Genomic DNA, 16,497 nt, shown 5'->3' on the forward strand with positions numbered 1-16,497 from the left:
CAAATCCCTTGTGTGTTGCCTCCATTTAGCTCCTACATTGCGGGTACATGCTAGGATGCAGCACATGCCAGCATGTTCAAAACCAAATTCCTCAGCCCTCACTCTGCCCTTGAGAACACATTTCCTTCTGTTGTACATTCAACTCCCAAATCAAGGAACCTTGGAAAAAAAATAAACATGGGCAGGAAAGGTTTGCTTCTAATTGCTTGCAACTACGAGCTTTATACAGCTCTGGTAGATCCCCTGAATAAGGATCTTTTGTCTAGGTGTTTAAAGATCGCATGTGTACACCTAAGAAGATGTGGTCTGGCTTCCCAGTGAATGGACAAGCATGCTAGATGGCTGCGCCTTTTAACAACAAGACCATCCAGAACTCTGCAAACAGACTCGTCCTTAACCTCCCACAGAGAACTCCCATTACACCATACCTCGGGGAAGTATACCGGCTTCCAATAAACAAACGCTCTCCATTCAAACTTCTAACACACACATTCCAGGCATTCCACAAATCATGCCCTACCTACTTGAACAGTCTCTTCTCCTTCCACCAACCATCCAGGCAGCTCCGCTCAGCAGGACTCCTACTCGACTCCAACCCATGCGAATGTTCTCATGCATCACTCCTAAGGCATGGAATGGCCTCCCTCTCCACATCAGAGCCTCCTCTCTTCTTGAGTCCCGCAAGAAGCTTGAAGGCATGGCTTTTCTATTACCCAACGTACCATAGCTATGGCTAGACGCACACACTTCTGCTCAGCGGCAGGATACCCTGGTCGGTGATAGTGCGCTTTGCAACTACTCACAACATAACAAGACATTATTTGGTGTGAAAGCCTCACTGTCTGACTTTGGAACTAGCCTCACCCCAAATCTGTTCCTTCAGCAGTGTTGGATATTCAGAGGGCATTTTCTTTTCTCTTCAAGAGCGCTGTAAGTACCACCTCTTTGTCTCTAGGCAAAGCCCATATAGAGGGAGGCAGCAGAGTTTGAAGCGAGATCTAAGGTACAGTTGCAACAACCACAATGAAGCATACATGTCCAGCTAAGGATTGTATGTCCCTCTACATTAATGGTATCACAAACATGTATGTTCAGTATAAACAGAACGTATTCAGTGGAAAGTGTATCGCACAGAATACCACACAAAATTCACCAATACTACACAGCATGATACATTGAGCTGGTAATCCCACCTTGAGAATGGTACTCTAATGTACACAGAATTTAACACAATAGGCGTTAAACGCTGTTCAGTCATAAAATCAGGGCCCCTATCTAAATACAGTGTTAGCAGAGGTCCAACAAAATGATTCACAGATCTCTAATGTGTTATGGTAATGCAGGTACTGGGGAACCCCTTTGTGATCTGAGTTCTCCTGCTCCAAGGGCTTGTGGCACCCAGAGGACATGGACAACAGCAGTGAGGATGCACCTGCGAGCTGCTGGGTCAAGTCTCTCATGAACTGAAGATTCATGAGAACAAGGTCTGAGATCGTGCAAGACTTGCTCATCTCAGTAACCTCCTTGAACTCTGTTGTACAAATGTCTCTCTTCAGCTTCCTTTGTTGCCTTTCTTGTCAGTCAGCCCTTATACTTCCGCCCAAACCCAGAACCAACTTAGACTTAACCTGAGTATCTCGGCTTGCACGTCACCTCGCCTGTGATGACACCATGTGGCAGAGAAGACCAGAAATGAACATTACTGACTCTTGTTCAACCTAGAGTGTGGTAGCTTCATACTTGGCTGTTACTGCATGTACCCACCTTTCATAGAAAAATGAATAGCCAGCTCTTGTCTCTAGACATCTGAGGTCTTATCAAAAAGATGAATACTGATACAGGAAGAATTGCTTGGCAGAGTAACCATAATCGGGAGAAGGGTGTCGTAACCCAGCTAGTCCGGGCTCAATGACAATTTAAGAGACTTACCTTTGGAAAAATCCTCTATGTACGAACAATGATTCATTTGAGACGTCCTATCTGCAGAAACCGTGAAAATCCTCAAGACATTCCTTGTGCTGAAACGCAGAAACCGGTGAAAATCATAAAGATACTGCTTAATATGTGCAGCCTAACATGATAAACCGCATTGGACATTTAGTCAATTGATGTACAGAACGGACATTGTGTATGTTGTATAGCAATTTAGCTAACAATACTTCTTGTGTGTCAGTCCACAGATGTAAAACTGTATGTTTTACCATGAGAGAAGTAGTGTAGCCTGAGCAGTCTGGTATTTCAGATTTGTAACCTTCGACTTAGTTCTTATATGAAGTGCTCATAACCAGTTAATGAATGATTGAATGAATTAATGCACTCTTAACAAGATGCTTCAGCAATAAGTCTTGGTGCACATTCTAATATGATACCTAGAAATACGTGGGATATCAATGCTTTCTAATAGGTGGATAACGTGGACAGCTGCCTGATCTTACAGGGCAAGGAATTCCAGAAGAGGAAACCTGCCAATAGAAAAGGTCTCCCATCGCTGTAATGGAGCTACTATCTTGGAAGAAGAGCGGCACATTGCCCTGGCACCTGATATGATGGCTGGGTGTCAAAGCTTGTTTTTTTACTAGAAGTCAGTGACTGGATGTCCTGGCAAGAGAGATATATGATCGCTACTTTGCATATCACAAATGATCCCTGCCACAGCATTCTGCACTCTTTTTAAATGTTGTGTTTGGAAGAGAGGCCATAATAGAGGCTGCATCACCCTCTAAGGAAATTGTTGTTAACAATCTCTATACCGTCATCAAACATGAAGTAATACCGGCCACTTTTTTAAATATAATTATGCTGGTACGCCTGTGAGGTGCAGAGATTTCCACACTGTTTGAGAAATTGAATAGTTTGTTTTAAGACTGGGTTGTAATTTTGTTGCGCAGTGTAGTAAATATTGCAATACTGAGATGTTTATGTAAACTTATACATTAGTAATGTATATGCAAACGTCCCCAGTTGGGATACTTTGTTGTGGGAGGAAGATAATAAGACCCTTGATCCTGTTCTTTGATAGGAGCCAGCGCCTCTCTATGATCTAGCTATGCTAGCCTTGGAGAGTCCCGAAAGTGGATGGACAGAAGAAGATGGTCCCAAGGAAGGCCTCGCAGAATACATTGTTCAATTTCTAAAGAAGAAAGCAGAGCTGATGAAAGATTATTTCTCTCTCGAAATTGATGAGGTAATTTCTACCAGTGCTTGACTCCTTGCTGCTTTGACTATGTTGTACCTTACAGAGTTATATATATCAGCTCAATCACATTAAAGAAGAATTCAGATTTTGCAAACTTGGGGTAGGAGGAGCAAATTCTAGCATGTCTTTAATTTCAACGTACTAAGCTGACAGGTTTTAGTGTTTTTAGAATTCAAGAACGTATCTTAAGTTTCAGGTTCCAAATAGCTGTTTAGGTGTTTGAACTCCCCTTACCGACCATTTCTTTGTTCTCTTGCTCCTCTCTGAGATAACCTTGTTCATTGATTACAGTCCTGGTTGTGTGGTGTTCTTGAATAATGCAGCTATTTGTAAAGAAATGTTTGAAAGAATCTGTAACTTTTAAAAGTATATTTAGATTTTAAAAATCATTGTTTACTGGTATACTTTGAATTTGTTTATCCCTTACAGTCAACCTGAGCTTTCTCCATCCCATTTAAATCTCAGTGTAACCTCCACCTACCCTTGATGTCCCTTCCGCTATTCTTTCTAAACCACATCTTTCTAGCATTGAATCCTCTTGTTTGGAGACTCCCTCTTTTGTCCATTTTTCTGTTGCCTGCAGGCAGTTACATTCTTTGTAAATCTCTTACACGCAGACATATACACAAGGGCATAAATATTTTGTGTCTCATCATTATATGTGCAGAACTGAAAATGTATTGGTTCTGCTGCGTATGTTCTAAATTCCTTCAACTGTTACAAAGACTGCAGTGTGTAGGAAGCTGGCTCTGTATATACTATACCAAAGTAAGGTATAGTGTGCACAGAGTCCAGTGGATCCCCAGAGGTATAGCATTGGGAGCGTGTGTTAAGCATTTATTGTATTCACTCAATCAAAAACTGATGGCACACATTCAGAGACTGAATCCAGACCAATTAGGTAGGAATAAAAAGGTATACCTACAGTTTCTGATGTAGAACCAAGCAGGACATGGCACAGGTAAGTAAAATTTACTTTCAAGTGTAAAACGTTACATAGAAATGCAATTGGGAATGGATTTGCAATCGTTACAGGTTTGTATATGCTTTGAAAACAGTTTAAATTACATAGAAATAATTTTTGGGTTACTTTTAGATTACATTGACTACTCAGGGTGATATGCCAAGATATCACAACGTGGATCCTACAATACACAGGTAAGTAAGATTTTTTCGGATTTAACAGTTACTTTTCTCTTCATAGAAAAGCAGTTCTACACAAAAAACATTTTAGTGACAAAAACTTTTAACATTGTTTGCTATTGTTTGCTATTTTCTATTGGGAAAAGATGGTTAGCGGTTCACAGGTTAGTAAACGACCTGTGGGTATAACGACCTGTGGGTATGACGTTTGGGGGTTAGTCGGGGTTCCCCAAGGTCCACTGCAGGGGCCAACTCTCAGCACAGGAGCTGCACCACCAGCGGCACAGGGGCAGCAGAGTGTAGAGTGCCAGGGAGGCATTGGGGACCCTGTGGATTTCAATGAAGAGCTCCAGTTTAGAAAAGATGCTGCAGGTTCTGTCAGGGAGACTTCCTGAAGGCGACCACCAGCTGGAGAGGTAAGTTGGGTTCTTGTGGGATGCCTGGACACTGTCAGTTGGGCCTCCCATGGCTGAGGGCCTTTGGGTGCAGGGGTGCCTTTTGGCGTCTGGTCCTCTTACCACTTCCGGGCACGGTGGGGGACTCTTCAGATTGAGGCTGCAGACATTGACTTTAAGCTTGAAGTAGGTTGTGGGATCACCAGAACCCAGGTCTGAATCGCTGGGGAGAACTCCTCATGGTGTTGGGCCACTCGAACTCACGTCTGGTGTAGAGTGGTGCAGAACCGCCTGGATGCGGTTTCTGTATATTTACTTGAGCAAGTTTGGTGCTCATGGGAGACAGAGTCTTTAAGATGGTTGCAGGACAGTTTCTCCGGGCTCTGGGGGCTGCTGAACACGCCAGGGTTTCCGCTGTAGTTGGGTTGGAGTCTGGACAGGCTGGTAGGGCTGAGGCCAAAGCAGTTGGTGTTCCCCTTCCTGTGTCAGCATGGCTTTTCGGTCCATCTTCTTGGTAGAATCTGAGGAGGCAAGGTTCAGGGTCGCCCCTAAATACAAAATTTAGGGGGAGTACAGGGATGGAAGGTTGGGACCAATGGGACCCTTCCTTGGGGTGAGTACACCACCTATTATGACACCCTCCAGTGGAAGGAGGGCCTGAGCCTCTCCCTAATTGGCTAAGTGCCCTCATCTCCAAGGTGGAGGGGACTAAGATGTGTGCTTCACCTCGCCTCCCCCACCGGAGAGGTAGGGTTGGCAAAGGTGGGCTCACCTCTCTTCCTAACTCGGTTTTCCGGCTAATTCTCCCGCCCAAAGTGGGAGTCAGAACTGGTGGTAGCCAGTTGCTGGGGGCAGCAAAAGGCAGGGTCAGCTTACAAAGGTGACTGGTTTTTGAAGCTTCCCCTCCGTGGACCCAGCCCATCCTGGGGGGGGTAGGCATGACACCTCTGCCCAGGATAGGCTTTGCCTCTGGACCCAGAGAGTGGAGGCTCTCTACCCAGGGTCCAGAAACCTGTCTGATAGTGGCAAATGGCGGGCAGCCATTCAGGAATGCAAACCGAGCTGATTTTTTTTTAGGGGGCGTCTCTAACATGCTCTCTGTGTGCATTGTACATTAAACCCCACACTGGCATCTGTGTGGGCTTAATGTGCTGAGAGGTTTGCTAACAAACTTAACAGTTTTCAGTAAAGTCATTATGGAGCTGTGGAGTTCGTAAAGACCAACTCCCACACCATATATTCTTTATTGCTTAACTGTACTTACAATGTCTAAGAATGGACGCAGACACTGTAGGGGTACCGTGCTCATGCAACTGTACCCTCACCTGTGAGCTAGTGCACCCAGCTAGAGGGGTGTCTTGCCTATACCATAGGCAGTGGATTGTAGGCATGTCACACAGGGATGTCTGCCATGTCGACTCTTCACTTTTCTCTGCACCAAAACACGCAGTCTGCAATGGCAGTGCGTGGGAGTTAAGGTAGAGGGCCTCTAAGGGTGGCACAATAAGTGATGCAGCTTTAGAGGGCTTCCCTGGTCACAGTGCCTTTGGTACCTATGTTACCTTTTACAAGGGGCTTACGTGTGGCCAGAGAGGTGCCAGTTGTGGGTACAAAGGTACAGCTTTGGGAAAGAACACAGGCACTGGGAACCTGATTGGAAGGGATCCAGGGCACATCAAGTCAAAATGCTTCAGAAGTCAGGCAAAAAGTGGGTGGTAACTATGCAAAAAGGGTCATTTTCCTACACAGTGTCTCTGTTCAGAGATGTGTTCCCCGCCAACTCCTCCATAGGTTTGAATCCCACAATATCATGCAAAAGGGATATTTTTAATACATTTTAGAGTATGTGTTTTGAGAGTAAATTACAAGGTTCACTGGTCTCCGTTAGCTGTTCGCTACATTTTTTTCAAATCTTTTTATTGAGTTTGGCAAACAAAACAATAACAATCTGTCACCAATTACACCATTGAGATTTCTCGTCGACCCAGCAGTATTATGTTCACAATGCTTCTTGGCGCAGTTTCAATTTAAAGCCTTCAATAAGACTTCCATGCCAACCAGATTTTCTACAATTTCTTGGCCAGCTCCTTCTATCATAGACCACCTCCTCCGCTTGCATATACCCATTCATATCCTCTTCCCATTCTGCCACCTCCAGGACTGACCGGACCCCGAACGGATGACTATGTTTCGCTTCGCTACTATGAGACCCCAGTGTAATCAACAATTTGGGGTGTTTTGGTATTGTGTCATCCACCCAAATACTAGTACCAAGCTCTTGGCTGTTTTTTCAATGGGTTAGGCCCATCACATTTGTAATACATTCAGCCAACTCTACCCAGTCGCCTCACAGTTTCATGCCTTCCTATACCAATCTGACCACAGTTCCTGGTGCACATTTGTGAGGTACTCCTCTTCATTTTATAGAGGGTTGTTAATAAGCTCTGTGGACGATACAGAGTTGTATACGCCTAACCCTGGCTTGATAACAATGTTTCTTGGGCCCTGAGGGACTTCTCCCACTCCTCTTCCTCTAATTTCCCTACATACGACTGGTTAGTTTCTGCATCGCCATGCATGGGGGGCTCACATTACATAGCAGGAGAAACAGTTTGGCTTCGATATTATGAAAAGAAATCTGCTGATACTAGAGATGCCATATTTCAGAGGGTATATAGAAGTCTTGGCAATATTAGCTTCTTAAACGTGGCAGCTCTACCCAGCAATTACAGTGCTACAGCTCATCAGTGCCTAATATCCTCTTTAAACCTCACCAGGAGGCTGTAGAGATTTATCTCCAGAAAGCAAGTGCTACTCTTAGTTACATTAATGCCAAAGTACTTAAAGCCCACTTGCGCTAGCGAGCAGTCCAGTCTTGGGAGTCTTGGGTTCCCTCCTGTGCGTTGGCATATCAGGATTTCCCCCAGTTTATCTTGTGTCCTCCGTGTTGACCAACATTTCTGAATATCTGTAGAAGCCACGGTACTGTGTGTTCAAGGTTCACCACATAGAGCAGGATATCATCCGTGTATAGGGAGATTTGCTCGTCCCAGGCTCCTGTCCATTGTAGGCCCCAAATGAGTGGGTATTGTCTGACTCACGCCGCTAGGGACTCCAAGGCCAGAGCAAATAGCATTGACGAGAGTGAGCACTCTTATCGTATGCTGCTTCCCAGCTCAAATGGGCTTGAATATACTCCTTTCACCTTGCCCTTTGCCAATGGCTTTTGGTAAAGGAGCTTTACATAGTTTACAAAGAGCTGGCCGAAGCCCAGTTCCTCTAGAGTTTGAAAGAAATAGGGCCACTCTAGCATATCAAATGCTAGTGTAGCGTCTAGGGAGAGGACCAGCACCTGATCCTGTACTCCGTCCAGAAGTCTCATGACCCCATGCAGACACCGCAGGTGAAACCTGGTTCCCCTATTGAACATAAGTCCTGATTAATCCGGGTGTATTAGGGTCAGGATGACCCACTTGAGTCTGGCTTCAAGTCCCTTTACTAGCATTTTGGCCTCGATATTTAGCAGGGAGATGGGCCTTTATGAAGTGCATTTATCCAGGAGCTTACCCTATTTTGGGACAACCACTGCAGTGACCAGCCTTTGATCAGGTAGGAGGGCACCTGCCCTATCTGTCTCTAAGAACACCTGGAACTTATGTGGGGCCAGTCAGGAAGCCAGACCCTTATAGAGTTTTATGGGTAGACCGTTAGGTCCTGCAGCCTTCCAAGATTGCATAGTCCCGATGGCGGTCGTGGTTTTGGTGACGTCTGACTCAGCGTCTAGAAACAGGTTTGTTTTGATGAGAGAGGCCGGGAAGATGCAAATCTGTGAGAAAGCCCTGTATATCTTCAGGGAATTTGTTAATTGCAGATACTACATAATACACCCTTCTGTAATGTACTGCAAATGATTCCACATTTTCCTGGTTCTCCTTCACTTTGACTCCATCTTAGTTCTTTATTTCTAGAACCCAATTTCTCGCCCGATCTGTACGATCTACTCAGACTAGAAGTTTCCCCGATTTGTCTCTCACTTCATAAAGTCTACATTGTGAGGATATATGGGCAGCTCTAGTGTTGCCCTCCACAAAATCTCTGTATTCCCTTTTTTTCATAGCCTATGTTGCATATCCTCCCTCACCCTTCTGTTGTGTGAGGATTCCTAAATAGATTATCTCAGTTTCCAGCTTGGTCAAACCCGTTTTTGTTGCCTTCTTAACCCCCATTTATTAACATGGCTAGTCCCCTCACCACTATTGTGTAGGCTTCCCCAAGTTTGGCCACTGATTCTACATTTCCAGTGTTGTCTCAGAAATAGATCTCCGTGTCAGTTTGTAGTTTTCCTACCAAGTCTTTATTATCAAGATATTGTTTGGCCGCAGTCCCCCTATACTCTTCTCTCGGGCATACCTGCCTAGATTTATTTCTGGTCAGTCAGCTCAAATCTTGTAAATGAGTAGGCCTCATGGAAGCAACTAAGAGAACATTATGGAGGCTGTGTAGAGAATCTGTATTGGACCCTTCATTCTATGTTAAGGGTGACATTGATGAGGTCATAATATTCATTCACAAAGATTAAAGTTCACTGGATGATGATGATGATGTGGTCTGAGAAATTTTATACAAGTCTGTATTACATGTATTAGCATTGAGCATTGATTTAAAAAGATACTTTCAGGAAAATTAAAGAGGAAGGATAGTTTCCTACCCTATTAAGGGCACGGAGATGAAGATTATGCCTCTAATGTCACTACTCCATCAGCAGCCAGAAAAACATAAGTGCAACACTAGTTCCACTTGGGAAAACATTAGTCCAAAAAACAACCAATCGCAGTCCACCAACTTCACTACATTCCCGTGTAACATCTCCTTGCCCCTCTTTCTTCTTGCAACCTCATCCTATATTCATATCAAGAACATTTTTATTCCTGTTCTGTTCAGCACCAAAGACCATAGTAAATAAATAAAGAATCCATTTCAGACTTAGTGACAATCTTGACATCGTAATTTCAACTTTATTACTTTAACCACAATCTGTCATAACAATACAATTCACATTTATAACAGAAAGTACAGCAATTCCTGAACCACATAAATTACTCTTAACAACAGTACTGGGAGGGTAACATTGCAGAAAAATATCCAATTGCCAATGTTTTCTGCTGGGCGAAATAGTCATCATCTCCATGTACTTCATTGAATTGAAAACTTTACATCACACTATTTGGAATCTGTGTTTTATTTCTCGACCACAGGTAAGGATTACGCTAGTTCAAAGCTTGTTCACAGTAAACGAAGCCACATCCACTACTGGCTTGGAATAAAAATGCTTGAATGTGGGCTCAGAGGACGAGTCAGCCACACTCCTCAGGTCCTCCAACCCTGCTCCTAAGACAAAATCCTTAGAATTCATATTACTTCTCACCGAAATGAACACCAAACTTTGCACCTCAATGCGAGCCTCTAGCACAATCCATCCCACCCATTTATCGATAGTGGGAGATGAAAAAGCCAAAAAAGGATTTCTGAAAGAAAACTATAACTAATTAACTCCTTGTGGTCTAACGTCCTATGTCAAAGCCTCAAAAGCCTTGATGGATTGTATCACACATAATTCTGGGCAAACTCAGGATACAAAATCACTTTAGTATTTAATTGGTACCTCTAGAAATGACAAAAGGTGCTTCTTGTGGTGCAAACATTATGCCAGATATGCCTTGTTAACATTTGACACTCTTCTGCAAGACAGGCAACATGGTATAACAAACCTACGTCATAGCTCCTTACTACTCATTATTTTGCCAAGACAGAAACAAATTCAACACTCTGTTAACATCACACACAATTGAATATCTCGTGTCTGGAGAAGCTGAGAGTATCATCCCCTCTCAGTAACTTCTGAACCGTGGGATGTGCCCCCGCCCTCCCACCCACACTCCAACTGCCACACATTCTATAAACTGAATGAAAAACAAAATGTATTTACTGACCTGTAAGCTCGGCCTTCCTTAGCCATCTCTGATAGGAAGTTCTGGATATGCACAAGTTCGGATACCATAGGATCCAAATCCCATTTCAAACACCAACTAGTCCATTGTCTCATCTATGCCTTTTTAATGTGATTTCTGACCAGGCCTGTTTAATGAAATCCACAGAGTGTCTAGAAAGTCTTGGGATTTCCAAAGACATTGGATGGCGTGATCCTTCCTCCACTAGGCAATGGCAAAATTGTTGTGGATCCAGCAGAATGTTTGGATACTCAGGGAGATAGATCGGTAAATCACAAGAAAGTTCAGTCAAAACTGGGAACCAAACTGGATCACCAGATTGCTGCTATCAAAATTGAGTCTGCTTCGTGCCTTCTTGCTTGAGCTGCTACATACTCAATCATGGCAAATGATGAGTATACATATTCTAGGTTAGTCTACCAGTTCTGAAGAAAGGCAAACCTGTTTTACTGTAGTCTGGTCTGGCCTCCAACTGAGGCATTCAGGAAGCTGGTGATCCAGGCAGGTTGCAAACAGATCAACTTTATACAGTACCCATCTTCTCATTAGTGCCTGGAAGATGTCTACCCTTAATTTCCAAACACCGTATTGCTGAGTGTCTTCACTGCTACGTTCAGACGACCTGATTAATATTCTGCTTTCACTGCCACCTGATTTCATAGGCAGAAGTGACAAAATCTTTTGCACAGTTCTGTGTTTCTGACTCTGTTCCTCTGAAATAGTTTATACAGCGTACTGCTGAGACATGTCCATCTTCAACATTACACAACATTTTGCCCTCTCCTTTGTCCAGCGCTTCCTTGTGGACGATCTACCATGGAGTTCCAAGCAGAACATATGCATGGTCAGTTCTTCTTCTGCCCACCGTCTGCCAGTAGACCGCTCTCTGCATCTGGTACCCCAGCTCATTTTGATGGTGTCTGGCGTTATTGCCAGGTATGGGGTTGATTCAAAGATTGCAGATTTTTCATGCTTTCATGTGGTCCAGCCACAAACAGATCTCCTCCCAGGCATCTTCTGACAGGAAAATTTGTTCCGATTATGTCAGAAACTTCCTAAAGTGTGAGGTCATCATTCACTGTAAAGCCTTACTCTGAAGTGGACCTGGGAAGATGCCTTGATCTAAGGATGCTTGAAGGCCCACAGACCCGGCTAACTACATCAGAGAAATCTTCAATTCTATTTTGAGTTCCTTTCTTATTCGCCATACATTCTTTTTCAGAATCGTCACCTTCTTTATCACCACTTGCCAGCTCACCCTCCCCCCCCAATCGATGATGAATCCTACAGTCTTCAGCGCCGCTACTACTGTCAGTTGATCCTGAGGACTCCTCAGGCACTGGTCCATGATCTGGATGGCATCCAGGTAGACAATTAATCTCTCTGGATCTGAGGAACTCAGTTGCCGGATGTAAGACTTTTCTAAAAGACCATGTGGCTGAAATTATTGAAAACCAGCAAATCTTCTCCCTGATGTTTCTGATAGATCATTGGCTCTTGTCTTTATTTTCCCCTAAAAAAATATTTCTCAGGAACCCCTGTGGGTGCTCCATGGACTGGACAATTGCCCTTTTCATCTCCAGTGTTCTTACTTGGTCTTTCAGTTCCGAGTCCAAGTCTGAGAAGGTGATTGGCCTGATCAATTTGGTACACAAGTTCTTTACCACTGGTTAGTAGTGGTAAAGTGTGCATAGTCCTAAGGCCAGCAAAAACAGGAGCCCTTAAAGCAAGAAGTCAGAGGAACACCATTTTTTTTTTTTTTTTGTAAGACGTTTATTAGTGTTCAAAAGTGCAGTACATATAGCAAAGCCTACAACCCTGCGGGCCGGCTGCAAAAAAGCGGTAGATTGTAAGGGTGAAGGTCTGTAGGGGAGGGTGTGCTGTGGCGCCCCACTTGTCTCTGGCATGTTAGACTTCAGGTATTATGGTCACATTACTTTCGATCAGCAAATAAACAGTTCCATAAGTGACGTCTTATTTTACAATTTTTCTAGAACTAAACCATGAATTCAGCAAACGAAACAGAACAGTTCGTATCGGCGTGTCCCAATGTTCCATTGGCGGCTGCGCCGCGTCGTGCCTGTCCTGCTTGCACAGTATCAAAAGAAGACCCCTCCAAACGGTGCAGCGTATACTGATAATGTGTCAGTATATTAGGGGGTCAGTGGTGCGCATGCGCAAATGATCGCGGACTTGAAGTGGGACAGCTCCTGTGGGTCGTGGTGCCTCGCCGAAAGTCAGAGGAACACCATGCCAAGGATGCCAGGTCTAACAGTCTCCCATACAGAATATATACATATATTGGTGTAGCCAATTCTTTCCTATATCATCCGGTCTCTGAGTAGCATTGGATGCTGCCTCCACTAGGGTGTCCGCACTTGCTTCAGCCCACATTGCGGTAAGTAGTCAAAAATAGTTATTTGGTCTGTATCCACATTGTGTCCTAAATGGGCCGGTTCATTGTGTACTAGGATGAGGTATATGCCGGTGCATGACCAAATAACAAGTGAAACTCTCTGTTTGAGTTTGCTTCTTATAGTTTCATGTCTCGTTGGCCAGTCCACCTTAATTGTGCCTTTAGGATTCCGCAGCACCCAAAGTACGGAGACCACCCTTCTAGTAGCAACAGACGACATCCGCCTAATCATGGACAGAGGAGAAAGTGCTGCACTCATCCTGCTCTACGGCTCTGCAGTATTCAGCACTGTCACCCACAGCAGTTATGTCACAAGACTTCAGAAATCAGAATTCCAGGGACTCTACTCCAGTTGAATCTCCTCCTTCCTCTTCAAGAGGGCATATTGGGGAAGACTCTGTACTTTCACCTCCGTACCCAAGAAGCTCATCTGTGGAGTCCACAGGGCTCCACCCTCAGTCCGACAGTGTTCAGCTTTTACGTGACTCCTCTCATCCACATCATAAGAACCTACGACATAAACATCATCTCCTACCTACGCTTATGACACTCAGCTCATCCTCTTCCTCGTTAACAAGAACACCACCACCAGGTACAATTACATCACCTGCATGATCGACGTAGCAAACTGTATGTGAGAGAACTGCTTCAAACACGACATGGATAAAACGGAGGTCCTGATCTTCGGAAATAAGAACATCACCTAGTGGCCACCTGTCTGTGTCCTGTGCCCACCTACACAGACCATGCCAGAAACCTTGGCATCATCCTTGATGACAAGCTCTCAATGAACAAAAAAGTAAATGCTGTGATATCATCCTTGTGCCACATCCTCAGAATGCTTTGCAAAATGTTACAGTGGCTCCCCACGTACACCAGACGCACGGTCACCCAAGATCTCCTCACCAGCAGAGTGTACTACTGCAACGCACTATACGTTGGCACCTCACTTAAAGATGCCAAACCATCCAAATCACCACCGCCAGGATACACATCACGCCGTACCTCGCGGAACTGCACTGACTACCCATCCAGAAACGCTGCAGATTCAATCTTCTCACTCATGCCTACAAAGCCCTCCATAACACAGGACCAGCCTAACTTAATGACCGACTCCAACTCTACCAACCCTCCAGACACCTACACTTCACTTCTCTCAACCTAGCACGAATCCCCGCATTTGCAGAAACAAGCCAGGAGGTTGTGTTTTCTCTTTAATCGCTGAAAAAAGCTGGAACAAACTCCCTCTACATATCCTGACTCCTGGTCAACCAGGAGCACCTCCAGAGCTGCGTTTCTGCTCCGGCGCCTAGATACCCTCACAGGTGATAAGATGTGCCCTACAAATCTGCATAACATAACTTCAGTTTTTAGAGAAAGCTCCTGATGCCCCTCCCCATTTCCATATCTATGTAACTGCCCATTCGTAACCAGATTAAAACCCCCTGTTAATATAATTCACCCTGTTGCGTATCCTGCTAGCTTGGAAAACCAGTGTGTTACAGTGTTTTTCCCTGAGTTTAGAGAGTAGACCTTTGTGGTTATTTAACCCTTACTTTCTAGTGTCACTTAAGTTATGAGCAGATTTTGGCAGAAGTAAACTTCCATCCCTCTATGAATTGCATTAGCCAGGGATATGCTACTCAGTTGTTTCTGTATTTCATTTTCACCAGATCAGTCTATTTAAGTGGGTCTTTTGAAAGCAATTGTTGATTCCTAATAGAGTTCCAAATTGTTCATCTTTTTAGTGGGACATTTAGCCCTTTGACATTCAACTTTAAGAGTTTTTTCCACTTAAGGTTAAGAGTTGTATATTACATGATTGTAATGCAGTTGTAGCTGTCATTATCTTTACCTCTGTTAGTGGGCGGAGTCCCCACCAACGAGATTGAGCAAGAGGCATAGTCATTGAACTTCCCTAGACTACAAACCGTACCCCCTCAAGTCTATTTAACTTGAACAAAAAAATAGAGGCAGTTGCATGAGAAAGTGTGTGTGTGTGTAACTAGTGATTTTAGATTGTTCGGGTGCAATTAAGACCACACTATGCAAGAAGGTTCCCCTGCTACAGGTCCAATCACCCTGCGGTATCAGCATACGATCCCTGGGAACCATAGCCGTGACTACCAGCAGTGAGGTGTCAACGCCTACTGTGCCCAACCCACCCCGCTACCCCAGCATTATTTTAAATTCCCTTAACATGATTAGCATATTTTTTTTCACTGCGTATCTTACCCATACTTGAATTTGAATTTAATTTATGAAGCATCCAAATCACCCCAGAGGGGTTTCTCTGCGCTATGGATTGCTGCAGCCAACCAAGAGAACACACAAATCAGAACAGAGAGGTTTTGAGCAGATTTCTAAACTTCAGATAATCTGGGCAGTGGCCCAAAAGGACGGGGACTTCATATCTGAGTAACAGTTCTTTTGGTTATTTGCAGGGCAAATGATTAGCTTGGTGCATGGATAAAAGTGTTACTATCAGAAAAAGTCTTAAGGTCTCTGCTTAGTCGCTCTTTATGTTTTTTATGGCTCCTTGATTTCTCTCTCCGCCATGGTGCAATTAAGGCTCCCAAGCTGATCTCAGGGATGATCTCTTTCTGCCTCTTATTTCTTCTTTATTTGATGACTGTACATTCAACTGCAGAATCTTTTCAGGTTCTATTATGTCAGCTACATGACGTGTAGTTCCAGCGCAGTCAAAAATAGTTACAAAAGAGTGTATCTGATAGAGACATCTATTTTTTTATTATTATTTTTTTTTTAAAATCTTTATTTTCAATGTTTCTCATACATCTCTTAAACACAAATGATTCAAGGTGGTACATTGTCAGTTATCCACTCACATAACAATCGTCTTGAACATAAATTCTCATGTAATGAGGCTCAATCACGTGGGCATCCTCAGTGGTCGCTAAATTAAATTTGGACTATGTCGGACCCGTCAGTCCCCCCTCCGAGACAAGAGGGCCGCCATCATCCATACCACGTCCAATAAGGGAAAAAGAAAAACAAAGGAAACAAAGTGATTAAAAAAGCATCCTGCAATTTGGGGGGAATCTCGAACAGTTCACAGAAAGAAAAACTTTAAAACACTATAAACAAATAGACATCTGCACACTCATTCGAGCCCCTCTGGGACTATCCTGCTTTCAACCTGGGAAGCAGATTTCTGGCGTTCACGTTCAATGTGTGCCTTGTATGATCCCCATATGTCCTTTGGGCGCGACAAACTTGGCATTAGAGAAGAATATAAATCGCAGTTAACATTACAATAGGACAAGCTACGTAACCAGTTCTGATGGGTAGGCATAGTGCGTTGGCCCCATAGCAACG

General features: G+C 44.0%; 1 protein-coding gene across 1 annotated transcript in view; it reads left to right on the top strand.

The window, feature by feature from the left end:
• MLH1 (mutL homolog 1) overlaps positions 1 to 16,497 on the top strand; it is a 373,421-nt gene that overhangs the window by 328,039 nt on the left and 28,885 nt on the right. The window contains exon 16 of the mRNA XM_086967291.1: positions 3,020 to 3,184. Coding sequence (XP_086823417.1) covers positions 3,020 to 3,184 — 165 coding nt within the window. The remainder of the gene's footprint in view (positions 1 to 3,019; positions 3,185 to 16,497) is intronic.

This window comes from Lissotriton vulgaris, chromosome 4_1 (assembly GCF_964263255.1).
Source record: "Lissotriton vulgaris chromosome 4_1, aLisVul1.2, whole genome shotgun sequence".
NCBI classification, from domain to species: Eukaryota; Metazoa; Chordata; class Amphibia; order Caudata; family Salamandridae; genus Lissotriton; species Lissotriton vulgaris.